At 33.8% G+C, this 19,343-nt stretch overlaps 1 protein-coding gene across 1 annotated transcript in view; it reads right to left on the bottom strand.

Annotated features, from left to right (window-relative positions):
- Nucleotides 1-4,537: 4,537 nt before the first annotated feature.
- The window catches only part of NUP58 (nucleoporin 58), a 39,022-nt gene continuing 24,216 nt past the window's right edge, over nucleotides 4,538-19,343 (bottom strand). Inside the window, exons 10-15 of the mRNA XM_040621660.1 lie at nucleotides 18,750-18,868; nucleotides 18,238-18,320; nucleotides 15,190-15,391; nucleotides 9,649-9,747; nucleotides 7,968-8,063; nucleotides 4,538-6,696 (exon numbers count right to left, since the gene is read on the bottom strand). Coding sequence (XP_040477594.1) covers nucleotides 6,527-6,696; nucleotides 7,968-8,063; nucleotides 9,649-9,747; nucleotides 15,190-15,391; nucleotides 18,238-18,320; nucleotides 18,750-18,868 — 769 coding nt within the window. The 3' untranslated portion in view covers nucleotides 4,538-6,526. The remainder of the gene's footprint in view (nucleotides 6,697-7,967; nucleotides 8,064-9,648; nucleotides 9,748-15,189; nucleotides 15,392-18,237; nucleotides 18,321-18,749; nucleotides 18,869-19,343) is intronic.

Here is a 19,343-nt window from a genome sequence, read left to right as displayed (position 1 = left end):
AAAAGAAAAATGATATCACCCACTTTGTTACTGGAATGCTCAAAAACTTCATGATTGTCAGTGCACTCTAGAAAGTGGTATGCATGGTCTCTTTTCAGTCCTGCCATTCTCTAGTTATGGCCTGGCACCAGCCACCTAGCTGAGTCTGCTAAAGACGTCATACAATTATGAAGTTGTAATGGTAAATAAAGACTATAAATCGTATAACTTAAAATGTCTTAATTCTCTTTTTTCTTCTCATTGACTTCTCACTCATTCCGAGAAGTCATTAAAAAAAAAAAGACTAATAAATTTTGGCAACATAAAAAAATTAAAATTTCTCCACAGCCAAAACAAAAACAACCATAAAGAGGTGAAAAGGTTAACTGTGAAACATTTGCAATACCTAAGAAATGATATAAAATATGAAGAAAGTTTGAAAGCAACATGAAGGGGGGATGATGACGTAAGTTTCATTTTAAAAAGTCACATGGATCCAAGACTAAAGGTTTAAAATTGTTAGTTTTTCCGAACGTCTCTACAAATAGAAAGTGATTACATCCAAAGAGCTCTTACAAATAATTTTTTAAAAGATGGCCAAATAACACACAAAAATGTTCAAACTCCCTCATAATTAAAGAAATTAATAAAACTAGATACCATTTTCACCTATCCTACTAGAATTATTTTTAATAGAAAAAAATAGAACCGATCTAAATATTCACCAACACAAACTGGTTGTTAAACACAATGTGGACATATATGCTATGCAGCTATGAAGAGAAACAGGTCCCAGAATGAAAAGAAATGTAACTGAACCTTCCTCTTGCCTTTTATTTTATCCCTTTATGTTGTTCAAATGCAAAATTATCTTTAATTAAATAAACATGTGGTTCTTTAAATTCCAATTGTTAATACTTCATTAAAAATAAATCATATTCCAGGGCACCTGGGTGGCTCAGTCAGTTAAGTGTCCGACTCTTGGTTTCTGCTCAGGTCATGATCTCAGGGTCGTGAGATCGAGCCCTACGTCGGGCTCAACACTCAGCACGGAGTCTATTCAAGATTCTTTCTCCCTCTGCCCCTCCCCCTGCTCTCGTGCACTCTAATAAATTAATAAAATCTTTAAAAAAAATCATATTCACTCATTGCTCAAAGCCACCTACAATTTTTGAGTTTCCCCAAGCCAAATTAGTATCTCCTCTGTGCTCTCAATAATTTTCTTTGTATCTTTATCCTATCACTTAAGAAGAAGCTCATATTGTATTATACTTATTTACATTCAATAAGAGTTAAAATCCTGAACTCTAGAAAAACAGCCTGGGCTTACAGGCCCATCTACTTACTAGTGACCATTAAAAGTTACTGAACTTCTCTGTGACTATTTTCTCACTTGTAAAAAAGAAATAATAGCATCGACCTCACCAGACTGAGGAATAAATGAGCTCATATATGGAAAGCTCTTAAGAGTAGGCGGGTGCCTCCACTTAGCACCGGATGTTAGCAGTTAGTGTTGAGCACAGAAAGTACCCTACTCATATTTATATTCCTCTAAATTCCCAGCAGTGACTGGCATACAGCAAATATTAATAAATGTTGACTGAATTCAACTGACTTGCTACCAGGCGATTCAAACAGGGTTGAGGATGACAAAAACAAGGTCTCTGCAAGTTAAATTTACAGCCCACTCTTGAGCTCTGCAACCTTTGTGAGTCTGGTAGGTGTTTTGTTGGGCTTCATTGGCAGATTAGGTAGAAGAGGAAAAGTGCATTAGATTGAGTAGAAGGCAAAACACAATTTGGACCATGACCAGCTTTTCCAGTAATCCCTACTCTTTCCTCTATCTGCTGCTGTCTCTGAGCACCTAAGCTTCTCGCCCATTTCCAAGGTCTCCTCGGGCCAGTTGAGGTTCATCTCTCTGTAAAGAGAGATCTCGTCTCACGCAGTCTGAGCATGTAGCGCGCTCTCGGGTTCCAGGAGTCAGGCAAGCCTTGCTGGAATGGCTTTCTTGTTAGCCTTCTTACTGTCCTAAGAAGTCCAAATTACTCCCCCTTACCATTTTCAAGGTGAGCAGAACACCCCTCATGCTGGAATGACTGGCTTTTCTTTGAGCCTCTTCACGGGGAAGCAGTGGGAAAAGGGGGCTTACGGGAGTGCAGCCGCTGCTTCTTCTTAATACTCTTTACACCCTCGATGTGATTATTCACCCTCAAGTCCCATAGCCCTTTGTACTTACCTTGCCTTGATCTATAGTTTGTCTACTTGGAAATTCCCTCATGTAAATCATGTAATGTCATTACCCTCAGTGCCTTTGAGAGCCTAGGCATGGCGATCAGTGTGCTATTCCTGTTACCACAGAAAACCCAGCGCCATGACTTGACAGCCATGTGACCTTCCAGTAAACCGCTTAAATTAATTTAAACCTCAGTTTCTTCATCTAGGAATTGGAGTTTTCTGCTTTATAGGATAATATTGCGATTAAACAGGGTCAAGAATATGCGCCCAGAATAGACTACACACTCAGTAAGTGGGTGATACCCATAGGTAAAGGTGACTTTGTGAATGAGATTTAAACCAGGTCCTCCAGCTCAGATTTTTCAGGACAATTGACCCTGTGTCACCGAGTCCCAAGGTTGTGTCCCCTAAGTAATAATTTTGTGGTGTGAGCTCCAAAAATACAGTGCAGCCAGGTCTATACATGGTGAGACTGGAACAAGGAACAGAGGGAAGGGGATGCCAAAGCAAATGTGATAAATCATTCAAACCCAAATATTTCACACATAAAAATCCCATTATAATGTTGCCAAAAGCACTACTCAAATTCCCTTGTTGCCAAAAAACACTACTTGAGATTAGGAAGACATTAACTTGGCTTTATGTACCATCACAGAAGAACAGTTAATCTGCTTCTGTAATAATGCAAATGACCTTGTACCAAGTGCAAGAAAAAATCCACACTCAGAAATAAAATCAAGATGCTGTTAGGAAAAACACTTAACCTAGTATCTAATAACACTGTAAAACCTTGCTGAAAGAATAAAAGACCTAATAAACGCACATATCGTGCTATCCATATTAAGATGTCAACTCTCCCCAGATCATATTTTATTTGTATAAACCCAATCAAAATCCCAATAAGGTCTTTTAAAGAAAAATATAGGTACTCAAGTTAATTTTATAGAAAAGAATAAGTGTCCTAAAATAGCCACTCCACACAAAAACAAAAACCAAAAAAAAAAAAAAGAAGAAGAAGAAAAGAAAAAAAAAAAAAAAGGAGTAAGGTAGGGCAGCTTCCCTATCAGGTACCAAAATAAAGCACCCAGCTCTAGTGATCCCCGGCAGTGAGGTACTGGTGCAGAGCAAGAGCAGCGATGCTGGCAAAGTATCAGGGGCTCATGTCATCCAAGTGCTTTACAACAGATTCCATTATTAATACAACTACCAATCTTCATTATCCCCACTTTTCAGATGACAAAGCTTCAGGTCTAGAAAAGTGAGTAACTTGCCCAAGATCACACAGGTTCAAGGCAAGGGTCTGAAGCCAGCTGACTCCAGGAGTCCAGACTACTTCACAAGAAAAATATTAATGTCCACTATCTACAGAGATCATTAAGAAAAAAAAAAACCCTACTAAATAACCTAGTATAAAAATGGACAAAGGATATCAACATGCAATTACATTAACATGCAAATGGCTAAATATATATTAAAAAGCTCAACCTCACAAATACTTATTATTAGGATTAATAATATCTAGGGTTACAGAGAATACTTGGAAATGGGTACTCATACATGCTGCAGAAGTGAATGACTTACACAGCAATTTTGGAAGGCAATCTGGCATTAAAAAATACAATGTGTATGCCTTTTCAGTAATTCCTCTTCAAGCATCAGTCCCAAAGAAATATTAAACGTAAGCACAAAGAGCTACATACAAGGATATTCACTGCAGCTTTTTCTGTAAAACTGAAATACTGGAAAGAACCAAACTGCCCAATCACAGAGACTATGTTACAGGATGGTACATAAAAAGCAAATTACATAGACTCACAGGGGAAAACACTGGTGATCTATCGTTAAAGGGGAAAAAAGCAACTCATAGGGAATACAGATTTTTAACCCATTTGTTAGAAAAAGAAAAGGTATCTGAGAATAAGAAAACGTGAGAAAATGAGAGAGAGAAAATAAAAGAGAAAAAGAAAGAATAAACATTTGTGCACATTACATGGAAAATGGCATTTTTTAAAGGGGTCGCAAAGGATACACACCAAACTACGAAGAGTAGACACTCAGGGGAAGAAAGTGGGATTAGGGCCTGGGAGTTGAAGGGGACTTTCACATTCTACCCAATATTCTTCTATATAACTACGTATGTTTTTGTAATCTTGACAGGACAAAAGCAAGTGACAAAGAACTTACTATCTTGTGTTCATGCTGTAATTTTTTAAAGCAGCAATATATTAAACCTGGTAAAAAGAAAACACTAAAAACTGACCAAAGAGAATAAAAGAGCAATAAAATGAAAATTACATATTAAGAACAACTATTGACACCTATAAAGATTCAAAGCAACTGACACAATAAATTTTATTGTTTACATAATGATAGGCTCTGGACAGAGTGAAGACAACGGCGACAATGACAACACATTTAAACTCCTATCACAAATTGATCTGTTACAAATTTCCAGTGGTTCAACATATTAAACTGTAAAATATATAAAGAAAAAAATAAGGAATATAAATATTCAGATTTTTGCAGCACAATGCAACATCCTTTTAAAAAAAGTTTGCTGTTACTGGGTATTTAATTCTGACAGTAATTCAAAACACAAAATCCCACATTTTCCTACTCTTCCCCAAAATCTGGATCTGGGGACTGCAGTATTAGAGAAGTATGCAAAAATAAAAACAACTTCAGTGCTCAGAAACAAAGCATTTTCCTTATTTTAATGCATCAAGGCGCAAAAGTTTCAATTCCAAAAAGCCAATCATTGCTATATGCGGATAAATAAAACATTTAACAACACTTTAATAATCAAACCCAACTAAGATTATACTAAAAATATATATGTGTGTGTGTGTGTATATATATATATATGCAATACCTATTTTAGAAAAAAAGGTGCCTTGGTGAAAATGATTCTGAAAATATTCACTTGATGCACATTATGTACAAAACCTTCTATATAAAAAATTAAACTATTTTCAATGAAATTCCATGTTCACATCCCATTTGAAAACTGTACTTGAAAGATAAGTAGGTCTACCTAATGGTTTCTGTCTGAAATCATGGCTAAGGCAGTTCTCTTTCCAAGGGCCCTCTTTTTCACCCACTCTATGTCACTAATACTAATATAGACAAATATTACACAGATGCAGTCTGACATGCCTATGTGTTACTACCTGGAGTTCTGTTCACTGTTAAAATGGGACAGTTTTTAGTTGCTACAAAGAATACTTTTTTTCTTAAAATATATTGTTTCTCTATTCCAAATTAAGCACTTACTTAAGACATTAAGAGGCTGATAAAACCACTCCATTTGGTGTCAATATCAATAGCCCTATAAGAAAGAACTCTGTATTGGAATAGCTAGAAAAGTTTCCACTAAAGTAATAGTGCATCCTTCACCTGCATAGAATCAATTTGGCTTAATAGCTCTTTGCCCCTAGACACTAGTCTAGAGTTCAAATATGCTCTTGAAGGTTCATCTCAGATATGAAAAAAACATCTCATATAGGCAATATGAGGGTATATGGGATAATAAAAGTTGTTACAATCTGTTCAATGATTCTTACAGCACTCCTCATTCAGAGTAGCTGCTAAAGGTTAAGGTGGAAACAAAAATGAAAAAGACTGGGGGCAATGAAGCGGAGCTGGTCAAATATTTACACCAGTAATCATTTCACTAAGTCTTTAAGCAAATAACTGCAATGACCGGGTACCTTTAGCTCATCATTCTACAAGCACTGAGGATTTGAAGCTTAAAAGGTGAAAAATAGAATACCCTTAGAAAAGGGGAACAAGTCTGAGGCAAAAGTTGTAGGTCTGTAAATATATATTTTATATGAACACACAACTGTGTGTATTATTCTGTATATATTTACATATATATTCACAAGATGCCCTGCAGTGTAGTTCAAAAGGCCTTTATCAAGGAACAAACTTGATTCTAGTATAGGACTTAGAGTTCATACCATCTGTATAAGAAACAAATGTGCATATATTCACATCATGTAAACCTTATCAACAAAAACACTGCTATGACACTAGGTTAAATAGGTTTTACTAATCAGTGATGTAATCAGAACATTTCTTACACTGACAATCAAAATAATGAAAAATACACAACTGGGTTTCAAATTCACAAGAAAAAAGATGTTTCGCATGGCAAACAAGAACAAAGTTCAGATTCCAGAGTAGGGAAAAATATCAAAACTTTATAAATCTCCTGGGATGCAATTTAATTACTGCATTGATTTTAGAAAAATAGACTCAGAATGAACGATGCTGCTATGAATTCTCTCAACCACATCAACCCATATGTTTATCTTTTTCCTCTTTTGTTTCCAGCTGGAGGTTTCTTCAACTGAAGGAGTTGTCCTCCTGTTCCAAAACCTGCAGAGGCAGGATTGGACACCCCAAATGTCAAACCAGCTGATGCCGTGATGCCAGGATTGCTGAAGTTAAACCCAGATGTACTTGAGCTGCCAAAGCCTTATGTTTAGGGAAGAAAATATTCATATCAGAAGTTAAATCACAAAAACAAATATAAAAAATGGGGATGAGAGGTAAATTTCTAGCTAAAAGAATACATAATTTGTAAAAATAGCAAGTATCTTAGAACCCTTAATTTGTAACATGGAATTTTACAGGAAAATAATTTAGCTAACAACTAAGAGGCACCTTTAAAGACAGAAGTTTAGTGATCCAGGACAAAAGAGAAACCTTAGCACAAATAACTGAACTCTACAGAAAACTTCAAGTTGATACTTTCCTGTTAATTAAATAAGCCATGGTGCTTTCCTCCTCAGCCCCTCTAGAAACTATTACCAACATGTAGAAGAGAAACTTCACAACCTTTGGACCCTCCTGTAATCCTAAATCCTCCAAGAAGGCCTTAACCCACGATTTTCAGGGCCATGAACACACCAAAGAGTAGTATCAATTGTTCTGATTTTATAAGAACCCTTGCAACACTAAGATCAAGAACTAGCACAGCCTACTTAACTAAGAGTACCATATTTAAATTATAATCCTCAAACCACTGAATTCTGTTATTTTACTCTTTTGGAACTGCTGATTTTAAATACCACTTAATATTAAATGGAATTTCCTTAAAACTCCCTCAATTTAAACATAATTTAATAAGTATTATGTCATTATTTTAGACATGTTATTTATCCCTACACACTGCACGTTAAAGCAAGCCATTATTTACAAACATAGAGAAAATGGAGAAGAAATCTTGAATTTTCTACTCGAAGAATCAAAAGAATATATACCTATTTCAAATGAACAAAGAACCCAATTACCATCATCTCTAAGCCTGATGTTCTTAAAACCAAAGGGACTGATAACTAAAGAACATCTCTTTGGGAGAAAAATTATCCTCCTAAGTAAATAATGATAAAAGCTGGATTAAAACCTTTATTATGATGGGTTCTTTTTATAATAATGAAGAGACTTGTTTAACCATGAAACTAGCCTTTGGGTTTAAAAGACTCTCTCTCTACTTAGTTAAAACAGGACATAATTACTTTTTATATCAAACTAATAAGTCTTGTTGGAAATATTTTACAAACCTGACTTTTAGTTTGTAAGAGAGAGAAAACTATATAATTTGTTAGGCTTGCATGCTTCATTCAGGGAGTAGAAAACAAATCAGGGATCATTTTTGGATACTGGAAATAACAATACTTATACTTTTAAATTAAATAATTTGCATCTTTAAATTTGCCTGAAATTCAGGCCAAAAATACACAAACCTGCACTAAGACTTCCTGAGGGTTTATTTGTTGTTCCAAATCCAAATGTGGAGGCCCCTGTGGTGCTGCATCCAAAACCAGAGCTAGTTCCAAATCCTAGTGGAAGGGTAATAGAGAAATATACAATGGTATGTAAAACACAGGTTAAAGGATACTGATAAATAAAACCGAAAATCATCAAAGGTCTAATAAATACAGTGCGATTTACTCTTTCGCATAAGACTTTTGGAAGAATCAGGTTAATTCTGAAATAAATATTTTGTATGTATTTAGACTAAATTTATGACCCTTTAGTAATTTTAAAGAACAAAGCCATAAAGAACAAGATCATATTAGTATTTTCTCTCCCAAATGGACTAGAAATGTTAGTGACCATTCAAATATGATGTCAAACAGATATAAACATACCTACTTAGGGATATTTCTTTAAAAAAAAAAGACTGACTAAATTCATAAATAAGCATGACATGCACAACAATTTAAACACCAAGTACCATAAGGTAACTTTACTCTGCTTTTTAAAAAAACGTTTTCACTTACAAACCTTTACCATTGAAAAACTGCATAATTACCACATAGTCAATCACGTTAAATCTACTCAGTACAGTAGGCTCCTGTCACATACCAGCCGATGTTAGCAACTGAGAAATTCAGAGTGGGAGCATCATGGTTTTTCTCTTAATGCTACTATTCACAATTTAAATATAGAAATATTCTTCATTATATAAAGTTGAAGAGGTGATTCTGCTAAGTAAAGACTTTGTTTCCATTCTCTTAAAAGTCAAGTGCTCTAAAAATAAAATTCAAATTCTTCTTGGGCTACTCTGCAACAACTTACCTAAAATACTGTTTGACAGTATTATGGCCTATAACACTAAGAAATATGATAGCAAATTGGATTATAGATCATAGGAAATATGCTGTCTGCCAGAATTCTATTAATTACAATTGAGTCTACTATATTAAGTAACCTTGAATGCTCATTGGCTTCCCTCTTATGATGATGTATTTTAGTGGAAATAAGGGAATCTTATTCATTATATGACAATACGCTTGTCACAATACACTCCACTCTCAAGTGCCCACACCAGAGAATTGTGAATACGTTTGTGTTTGGCATGACGACCTGCAGAAGACTTACCTTACTAGTTAGAATTAACTTATAAAACTATTAATTACTATATATACAAGTAGGCATAAAGGCAAATATGCCAAAAGTGCTCAGGAAAAGACAGAAGCCGAGCTGTTCAATTATAATAAAATTATTTCCCCATTTAAAGTGTTCATTTACAGAAAAAGAAGATAACGATTAGTAGGATGTATGTCCAGAAGCAGTTCGGACTCCAAACCGATGCGATGTTAAGACTACTGATTTTTTAAAGTTAATTAAATTTATTAAAACTAAGTAATTTTCAAGTTCACATTTTAGCATATTGCTTTGAAAATATGAACATCCCTACCAATTAATTTTACTACATTTATATTTACTATTCACCAAAGATGAAATGATTTTTTAAGTTCTAAATCTAATTCTAGAAAGCACTAATTATGTTTGGAGAACTGTTTTTGTCAGATGGAACCTTCACTTCCAAAATAGCAGACCCTCTTAAAAATTTTTACACGCTACTATCAATTCAAATGTATAATAGCCCAATGCAATATTAGAAAAGTGAAAGTGTACCTCCAAGGTTTGAAGAACCTAAGCCACTTGATTGCAAGCCAGTGCCAATACCTGAGCCGAATGGCGTTCCAAAACTAACTCCCAGAGATGGCTGTGGCCCTGGTATAACAAAAAACAAAACAAAACAAAAACAAAACAAAACAAAACAAAAAATGGGGGGGGAAAAAAAACAAATTTGCCTTACTCTTTCAAGATTAAAGTTTCCTTATGAAATTATTTTTTAAATAAACAGTGATTAATTTTGACAAATTCTATTTGCTAAAACTCAATTTTCAGGATGTCTCCCCAGCCTGATTTATCTATGCTGATTTACCTATCCAAAAAAAAAAATTGTTTTTAAGTGACTTGTTCGTGCCATACAATTAAGAGGCTTACCACACTGAAAGATGAATGTTAATTTAACTTACTAAATAATTTGAAATCTTTAATGTATTGTAAATTATAATTCTTTTAGTTTTACTTCTAGAATGGTTTTAGATCTCCCCACTTGTTTTCTAATAAAATTATTTGGTGTAATCAGTAAAGGTTTTTATTTTTTTTCTTTTTAAAACAAGCTCCTTATCGTTAGAGTCAAGTCTCAACTGATCAAAGAGACTGACACTAACGTGGCAAAACTATCATGTTACTTCATAAGAGTAAGTACCCAAAAACTAGGCATCACTTTATATGAAATATAAATGATATATACAATAAATAGATAAAAAACAAGACAATGTTTTATTTTATTAAATTTATTGTTCATTTTAAAGCAAATCAATTACACAGTAACATGACAATTCCAACTTGTTCACAAAAAGTGATAACTGAGTTCTATTATTAAGCTCTGCTACATTACACCACTTATCACCTGATTAAATAAGATAGATAATGAACATTTACAAAGGCACCGCTGTGTACCTTGACAGATTCAATACATTCAAGATTTCAATTCAGAAGTTTCTTTCCAACATTTTGGAAAATGTACTCAGATGCAGAACAATTAGTCATCCTTTTCCCGTTTGTTACTTTAAAGATTTTGGCTGAGTTTGTTTGGCAAGAATAGCATCAAACTTACTAGCCTCTCTTTTTAACTACTTTTTTTCTTTAACTAAGCAGAATACAAAAATCTAAAAATCTCTCATTTGATAAATAATTTATGAAAATTATTCAATAAATTTCATAGTACAATCTTCAGTCTTGTCTTTTTCAAGCACAGTGATCAGTGCATCTCAAAGTTGAGGGAACTGCCAAAGTAATATACAGATTGAAATTTAAACTTTTCAAAAAAATCAAAGCCTTCAAGTTGTTCAATGAAGAATGAGGTTTGTATATTCAAAAGGTAGTGTAAAATTATAAAACATTAAAAAAAAGAAAAAGAAAACTCAGGAAACTACATTTTGCTACACTGGGACAGAAACTGGACTTTTCAAATAGCTTCTACCCAGAAAATAAAGAATAAGAACTAATAGCAGCTGGAGTTCTTATACTATTATTAAAAAATAAATTAAAAAAGGATTTAAATTTTTACATCCAGTTTGAGATCAATTTGAGAATAAAATACCTGCCTAGCAGCTCTTTTGTAAAATGTTACTATAGGAAAAAGAAACTAAGCGTATTACTCTCTTATTTCTAACAAAAATAATACGTAGAAAACACACGTCCAGTTTCTTGAACACTGAGAGACTTAAGTATCACATGTTGATAGGAGGCACTGCTGGTGGAAGACCCTAAAGAATAATGCACACCACAGCCCTCAACCCTACAAGTCATAAGAGTTACTCAAATAACATGCTTTTTGTTGTGTGTGGGTCTGTTTTTAAGAGTAACCCTAATCATCGATATTCAGGATCTAGGTAATCAAGAACTCTGACAATGACAAGACTTTCCATTGCACAACAGGTACATGATACTTTGAGTTTTGTACCTTCACACAAATTCTGAAGGCAACATCATTTATAAAACTAGTAGGCAAATGTATAACATTTTTTTAATATTAAAAACTCATGATAAATATCTCCCATGCCAAAGTATTAGCATATATTACACTCTGGCCACCATATAAATTAGTTTCACTATTAGAAAGCAGAATCTAAATCCTTCAGGCAAAAGTCACGTAAACAATTCAAGAAATCTGTTTCAAAATCTGAATAGTCATTCAATGAGAGGCTTAGTTCCATAAATAAAACCAAGTTAGTAGTAATATATCCCAATAATTGCCCAAAGTGAAATCTTCATGTAGAGTAACATTTTACAAAAGTTACCGTATAATATATTCACACACAACAAAATCGAGTTTAGCACTGTAATTCATATTTTCCAGAATAAATTCTACTTTCTTAAAAGTAAAACTGCATTCACAGGAAAAGGACTAAAGTGCTAAAATTTTTTAATAATTTTCAATAATTACTCAAAATACCTAATGTAATTAGTATGATTATTCCTAAGTCATATTTTAAAAATAATTTTTTCTTAGAAACAAAAAATGCCTTTTCCCCAATTCGAAAACTTTTAGTTACTGATTTAATGGGGAATGTTCCTTTGGTTGTTAAATACAACAAAACCACAAAACTACAAGAAACTAAAATGAAATACTTAAAATTTCCTATTTAACACTACATCTTAAATGTCCAAACCTACACTAAAAGCTAGAAATTAGGAATTCCTAACAAAATGTCTCAGCTCTCCTTAAAAATAGCAGCTAAGTCACATGAGAATAGTCTTATTATGTAAACATCAAGAACTTTTAAAAGTGTCAAAACACAACAGCAAAACTTAATCCCAATACGTTAGCTTAAAACAATCTATCCTAAGTTAAAATTATACTGATAATCCTAATGTAAATGTCTTAAGCTTTTTAAGAGGCTTCAAAAGCACTGATGGACAAGTGTACTCAAGATCTACTAATATGTCATTTATCCATGTATTGATGCTTATTTCATACATAATTAGCCTGCTGGTTTTTCATCAATTCTCTTCAGCCTTCAGAAGCAATAACCATAAATCATGCAGGCCTAATCTCTATTATATTTTTTTCATTAAAAAACACCAAAGAAAAGTTAAGAAGTCACTTAAATTCATACCTTCACCTCCAAGAAAGACCACACAGAAACCACCTTCAGAAGGTAGCAGCCTAAGAAGCGATCTGCACTTTTTACATTAATGAAGTCAAGAACCCATATGCAACCAAAAGCAAAACCCCTGACAACTCAAATCTTGCACAGATCAACAGTGATGTATAAAAATAGCACACCAGCTTTACCTAACTGAATCTACATGGTCTTTTAAAATTTGTTATTGGCACTTAAAAAAAAAGAAAAGATGGCCTCAAAATCATGAGACATAAAGAATAAGTCACTGAGTACAAAGCACAACGGAAGAATTTCTCAACAGGCTATAACTCATGAAATCAGTACGTATCTAAGAGACCTGCTCATCCATCTCCCTGTAGTGGTGACATGACTAGAATAACTAACATTCTGACTACAAGATGCATAAAGGAATGCACTATCAAGCTAGGGAGGCCTTCAAAGAAACAAAAGGAAAAAGAAGACATAATGCAGAATTGTTACTACTATTGTTTAGCTTCTCAGTTCTAAAAAATATACACAACTCAAAATAAAAACAATGTAAGACTGTTAAGGTTGATAAATTACAATTCCTGCCAGCTGATGAGGAAGCCCTTAAGTGGGTTTCAAAACTGCAGGGAACACAGAAAGCACAGTCAAGTTTCCCTGAAGCCTGGCAAAAGTCACAGATAAAATTAGATGAGCAAAGGCTCCTCAAGTTGATTACTCTAAATCAAGCTAACACTCTCCACAACAGATAGCAAACACCATACTCAACTCATATAGTTTACCTTTGTATCCTTGGAGCCTAGCACATAGTAGGCACTCATATTTATAGAATGAACATATATCTTATGTCCATGAGCCCAAAATGCATGACCTCTCAAGACTGACTACATAAGAGAATTAAAAACAACAACAACCCTGACAAGTGGTTTTGCTTCAAATTTAGTTGTATACCACAGAATATAATTCATTTATACCATGACATTTTAAGTTACTGACCTTTCTCAAGTTGTATTTATTAAAATGGAAATCCCTTATGTTTTAAAAACATTTAACCAAAACCCATGCTTATCTCATCTTTTGTAGGATTGATATTGGCTCTGAAAAGTAAATTGATACTATGTTGGTTTGATTAGCTGGTTAAATAATCAGGAGAACTGATAATCATTAATTATGGGACTGATTCCTATATTGACTTGATAGGAATCAGCCACATAACGACTTTTTTCCCCCTCCGTGACTTGAGAATGGAATCCTACACTCCAGCCAGCTAGAGAACTACTACAGAGTGCCACTGTGAGCCACTATTCACATGGGTCCAGCCATGGAATGTGGACGATTTGGCATAAACCAATCATCAGCCATTCACTGATGGTAAGTCAATTCTGTCATCTCCAAATGTGAAGAATAATTTTTAAACTGCCAGTACTGAAAACCAGAAAATGCTTTCCTAGTAGAGGCAGCCTAAATGCAATCTAGATATGCCTGTTTTTTACTCTTTTTGTACTATAATTTACTACTGGACTATATGGAACTCTTAGAAAGACACATGCTATAGGATAATAAGCATTACTCAAAAATTTATGAATGAGTAAAGTAAAAAATCAATATCCATTAAGACTATATGTTCTATGTCATACTTCAAGCCTGACAAAAAAGAGACTGTAGGAGTAAAAACAATAATCTCCAAAAGACACAGGACCAAACTCCACACTGCAGAACGAGACCACAAAAATGTTTCTATCTTTAGAAGTGGAATTAAACCAAGGACTAAAATTATCTGCTTCCCAGTATCTCATCAATTATTTTCATCATTTGCCCAGCTTCCCAGTTCATACTTCTTAATGTGCAATCCAGAACATCTCAAAACATCTTTTTCCTGCTCTTGCTACTGTTCTGTTCATTCTGAAAAGGTACAAATAATTCTAGCATGTACTTTCTTCCAAATTTGGTTAAGAGGACCTGTACTCTGTTTTCAGTCATTATGCATAAAAACAACCAACTGATCTTCAACATACCTTCAGTTATAATAATGTACTTCATCCTAAATGTGGGTAACTCTGTAATCACTATGTATGAGGAAACGAGAATGCACCATCTATCAGTATCATATATGAAAAATGCAATGTATGGCTGGATTATCTCTGACTTTAAAACAATAAATGATACAATCACAATTTTAGAATCTATATTCTTAAATGTAATTCGGTAGTGAAACACCATGTTCTAAAGGGCATTTATAGCAATACAGCAAATAACATTAAGTAATTCACAATATTCAATATCTAACTGATGAATAATTATTGCTAAGACTACCCTGCATTTTTCATCAGGTATGTTTATAATTGTGTCCATCACAATTTTTAGATTGTACTGGAATAGCTACTCATAGAAATTTCTTCAGTGCTAACACAAAAGGAAGACTTATAAAAATGCACATCAATGTTCTGCATTTGAACAGTAAGAAGCTATAACTTGAATGCATTCAGACCTGTAGCAGGCTGTTGCTGCTGTGTAAGTGTTGCAGCCATGGCAACGGCTGCTGCATTTGGCATGTTGCTGAAAGGGGTGGGTCCAGTAGTAACTCTGGGTGCATTCTGCCACTTCTTGGCTTCTGCTCGCCTGGCTTCAAACACATCTACAGCATCTCCCAAGAACATTTTCCTGTAGCCAAGGTACTGTTCTTTTAGTACCTAAACGAAAGAAAAAAAGAGATGGTTAATAAGTTCTCTGTTGACTTTGGGAATATATGAATAATCTAACTAGGAAATAAGTAAGCAGACAAATGAAAGACACTTGCCAATATTATACATTCACCCTAAAGTGCAAATCAAAGTGCTAGTGAGGCATGGTGTGGGAAGTGATGCATGCAAGCTCTATTACTCTCTTGAGTATTTTCTTCCCTATTTTTGTCACATCTTTACAATAAACTGCCTAAAATATTCTGGCTCCCTGACGCCCTCTTTAAAATGAGTTAGCAAAACTTTTAGACAAGCAAAGTAGTATCTAAAATTCCATTTTCAATATTCCGGTTTTTCGCCTTTCCCCCTCCAACATCCAACGTTCGGATTCAGAAGGCTAAAAACATGTACTACATATTTATCTTTAAAGAAGGTTTATAGCCTTCTTTAAGAGACCTGGGTGACAAAAGTTAAAGTAAGAGGTTACGTTAGCAGAGAAAGCTTGGAGGGTATAAAGAGAGCTTTTACTTTATCAATATAATTTGACTATTTTACAATGAGAAAGACTCATGTTGCTCTTGTGTCACCAAACTGGGCGGGGGTAGGGAGGGAAAGTGAGCTTATAATTTCAGAGTAAGAAAGAAAAATTACCAAGTTCATAAAGTGGACTAGTTCACACAGTGCAACATCTTCTTTGATTAAGACCATTAATAGGAGCGATTCTACTTCATATCAGAATCACTAAACACTTTCATTAAAGGTTTAATCTAATTTAGATCAGTTTTAAACAACTTTTTGCAGAGATGTAGAATTTTCAGATTTCCTACCATTCTCAGCAGAAATTAGTATGAGTCTTTTTGGTCTTAACAGGTAGAGCATTTAGAAATCTTACTGTTAATTACAGTATTTAAAAGTTATCATCCCCTTTTTGTGTGGACATCAGTATTTGATGTTCCAGTCCCAAACTTTCCTACCTCTATAATGTATTGAAGCAGACCTGCCAAGAACTGAAAACTGCAGGAAATCCAGTCAGAAGTAGGGTATGTCATATCAGAAGAATGAATTTTATTAAAATTGATCTCCCCCTAATCCATCCTCCCTTTTCTCCGTGCAATCATATGCACATACCCATGCAATGTCTGGCATCGACAGCCCATAAATTTTAATTCTACTTCAGGTACTAGAAAATAATGACCTACCTTAGAAACTTGAAAGACAACTGGTTTAACACTGATACAATGTTCAATTTTGTTGACTTCCTGGCTCAGGTAGTTTAAGCCTGTTTCAGCAGATTATCTCATGAAAAACAATACACCAGGAACAAAAATAAAAAAACACCTCTTGTGAGATTTCTATAAGTCAGTCAGTCTAGAATTTAGTTTGCTCACTAAATGCAGCTGAAAAGAAATGGCAACACAGCACATCCCCTCACAGAGCGTCCTCTGGTTCTTAGGAATGTGCATTACCAAAAAAAAAAAAAAAAAGTAGGTCAAATTGTCACGTCAAGTTTATCCAACATGATTAGAGGTGATTTTGTGTGAATCTGTCTCACTGTTTTATGGTCATTACTGAAAAGGGTAGTTTTCAAACCAGAGAGGAGAAGCTGCCACTGAAAAAGCATGTATACTTACAAATGACCTGTCTGGAATTTGTTTTAAAATATTCCAAGGGGAAAAAGCATCTCTGTGTGGAAAATTGATAAAGCAAGACCAGCAGGATCTTGATAATGGTTGAAGCTGAGTGGTGAGTAGCTGGGCATTCAGTACAATAATGCCCTACTTTTTGTGTGTATATTTGAAAACTTTCACAGTAAAAATTAAGAAAAAAAAATCTGTACAACACAGACTTCAAAGTATCAAAAGGGAATCATCTTTAGCCCTTTAAAAAACTAAAATAATATTTATTACAGACCTATAAAGTTCAAGAAAATCTGACAAAAATTCCTTTAAGACTAAATTATTGAAAAAATTTGGTTTAGAATTTTAAATATATTAAAGCAAAAGGTCCAAAGTACGCTCATTTCAAACACGGTATAATTTAAATGGTTAACTTTTTAAAAATCTATTACCATGTACCAGATTAAAATAAAAATGAAAATAATGACAATCTCAAACTTTATTCTATGCAGTTACTAATTTATTTAGGCTCAGGTTTGGATACTTTGAATTTTAAAGGTTTTTCTGACTATATAACTCCAAGAAAGAATTTAATTATATTTGTCTGACTAGTTGGAAAAAGTATACTTACGTTTAACATTTCGCATAAATTTTAAAAACTAACATTACACAAGGTACAAGATATTCAGTGACAAATTATTTTATTTGTTACTTAATAAACACAAACAGGTCCCTGTATTTAAAAGGGAAAAATGTTGTAAGCATTTGATGACCAACAAGTATTTAAAACATACCTAAAATTAAAGCAGTGCAAAATGATTTCGCTACTAAGAATGTTTATTTTCTGTAGTGCTGCTTATAGTGGAAAAGATGGAAACAGCCTTAATGTCCAACAAAAGACAATTGGTTAAGGAAACTATGCAAGTATATACAATGAAAACCTACATTACTACTAAAAATGATGCTGAAGAAATATATGTATTAATGTAGAAAGTTGTTTAGAATATACTACTGAAAAAAGTTAACATAGCTGACTACATAGAACACTTGGATCTTTTTGGAAAAAAATAGATCTGTGATTATGTCTGAGTATGATTATGGATTATTTTTGTTTTATTCTTTTTCACTTATATGTAATTTTAGCTAGTGCTGTAATAAGCATAAATGCTGTGCTCTGCACATAATCAGATACTTCACTTGGGTCTAGATATACAGATATGTGAACTGGTAATGAAAACTTACCTTTACATTTTCATGAATAGACTGAAGTTGTGCAGCTAAAGCTACAAATGTTTGATAAATTTTCTGCATAGCCATTGACAAATCTATAAAAGAAAATTATATTATCACACAAGTATCTATGTAACACAATCAGTATTATTTTTCTATTACTTGAGTCCAATTTTTGGTACAGTTTAAGGTATAGGAGGAGAAGACTACAGGAATATTTGCATGAATAAGAGAAGACAGCACAGTGAGCAGACTAAGAGGAGGGTGTCTGCATTAGTCATCAGGGGGAAGGGAGGAGGCTCTGAGACTTCTGCCCTAGTTAGTGTAGTAACAATTCATAATAAAGCACTTTATATTTACAGAGAATAAAGATTTAATCAAGGGCTTAAGGAAATTTTCTTATAGCAGCTTGAGACAACTATTAGTAGTTATTTAGAATATCTATTATATAATAACAACTTAACCTCTCTCACCAAAAAACAGTGCTATCTGAAAAAAAAAAATCACCACAGAAAGCATGTTACCTTGAGGAGTTATATGGGAGTTATTTGCTTGAGTGGCAAGATGGTTTTCTAGTTCTTCAATCTGCTGTCTGTACTGCTGAAGCTGTACCTCAAACTGCTGAACCAAGACTCTGAAGTAGCTATACAAAAACATTTACAAAGTCAGATCAAAGTTTTAAAAATATTATTTTCCTTAACATTCAAAATACTAGATAAATATATGTCCCCATATGACTTAGTCTGATGACCTAATGACGTAGCACAGATATTACTGAAAGAAAAACTAAAACTCGTAAGTTACCAAGGGATCAAGAACAGATGCACATCCTTACTCTAATCATGAAAAATCCCAATTAAGGGAAAATCTACAAAATAGCTTTATACTCTTCAAAAGAATCAGGGTCATGAAAGACAAAGACTAAGTAACTGTTACAGACTGGGAGAGATTAAGGAGAAATAACAACTAAATGTAAAGTGAATAGGATCCTGGAATCGGAAAAGTACACTAGTAGAAAACAGATCGGATCCTGGAGAAGAAAAAAGGACTTTAGTGGCAAAGTCAATAAAACTCAAATAAGTTTTGCAGCTTGATTAATAATATCGCACCTATGTTAA

This window comes from Ursus maritimus, unplaced genomic scaffold (assembly GCF_017311325.1).
Source record: "Ursus maritimus isolate PB19 unplaced genomic scaffold, ASM1731132v1 scaffold_10, whole genome shotgun sequence".
Taxonomy (NCBI): domain Eukaryota; kingdom Metazoa; phylum Chordata; class Mammalia; order Carnivora; family Ursidae; genus Ursus; species Ursus maritimus.
This window is presented reverse-complemented; position numbering and strand designations above follow the sequence as displayed.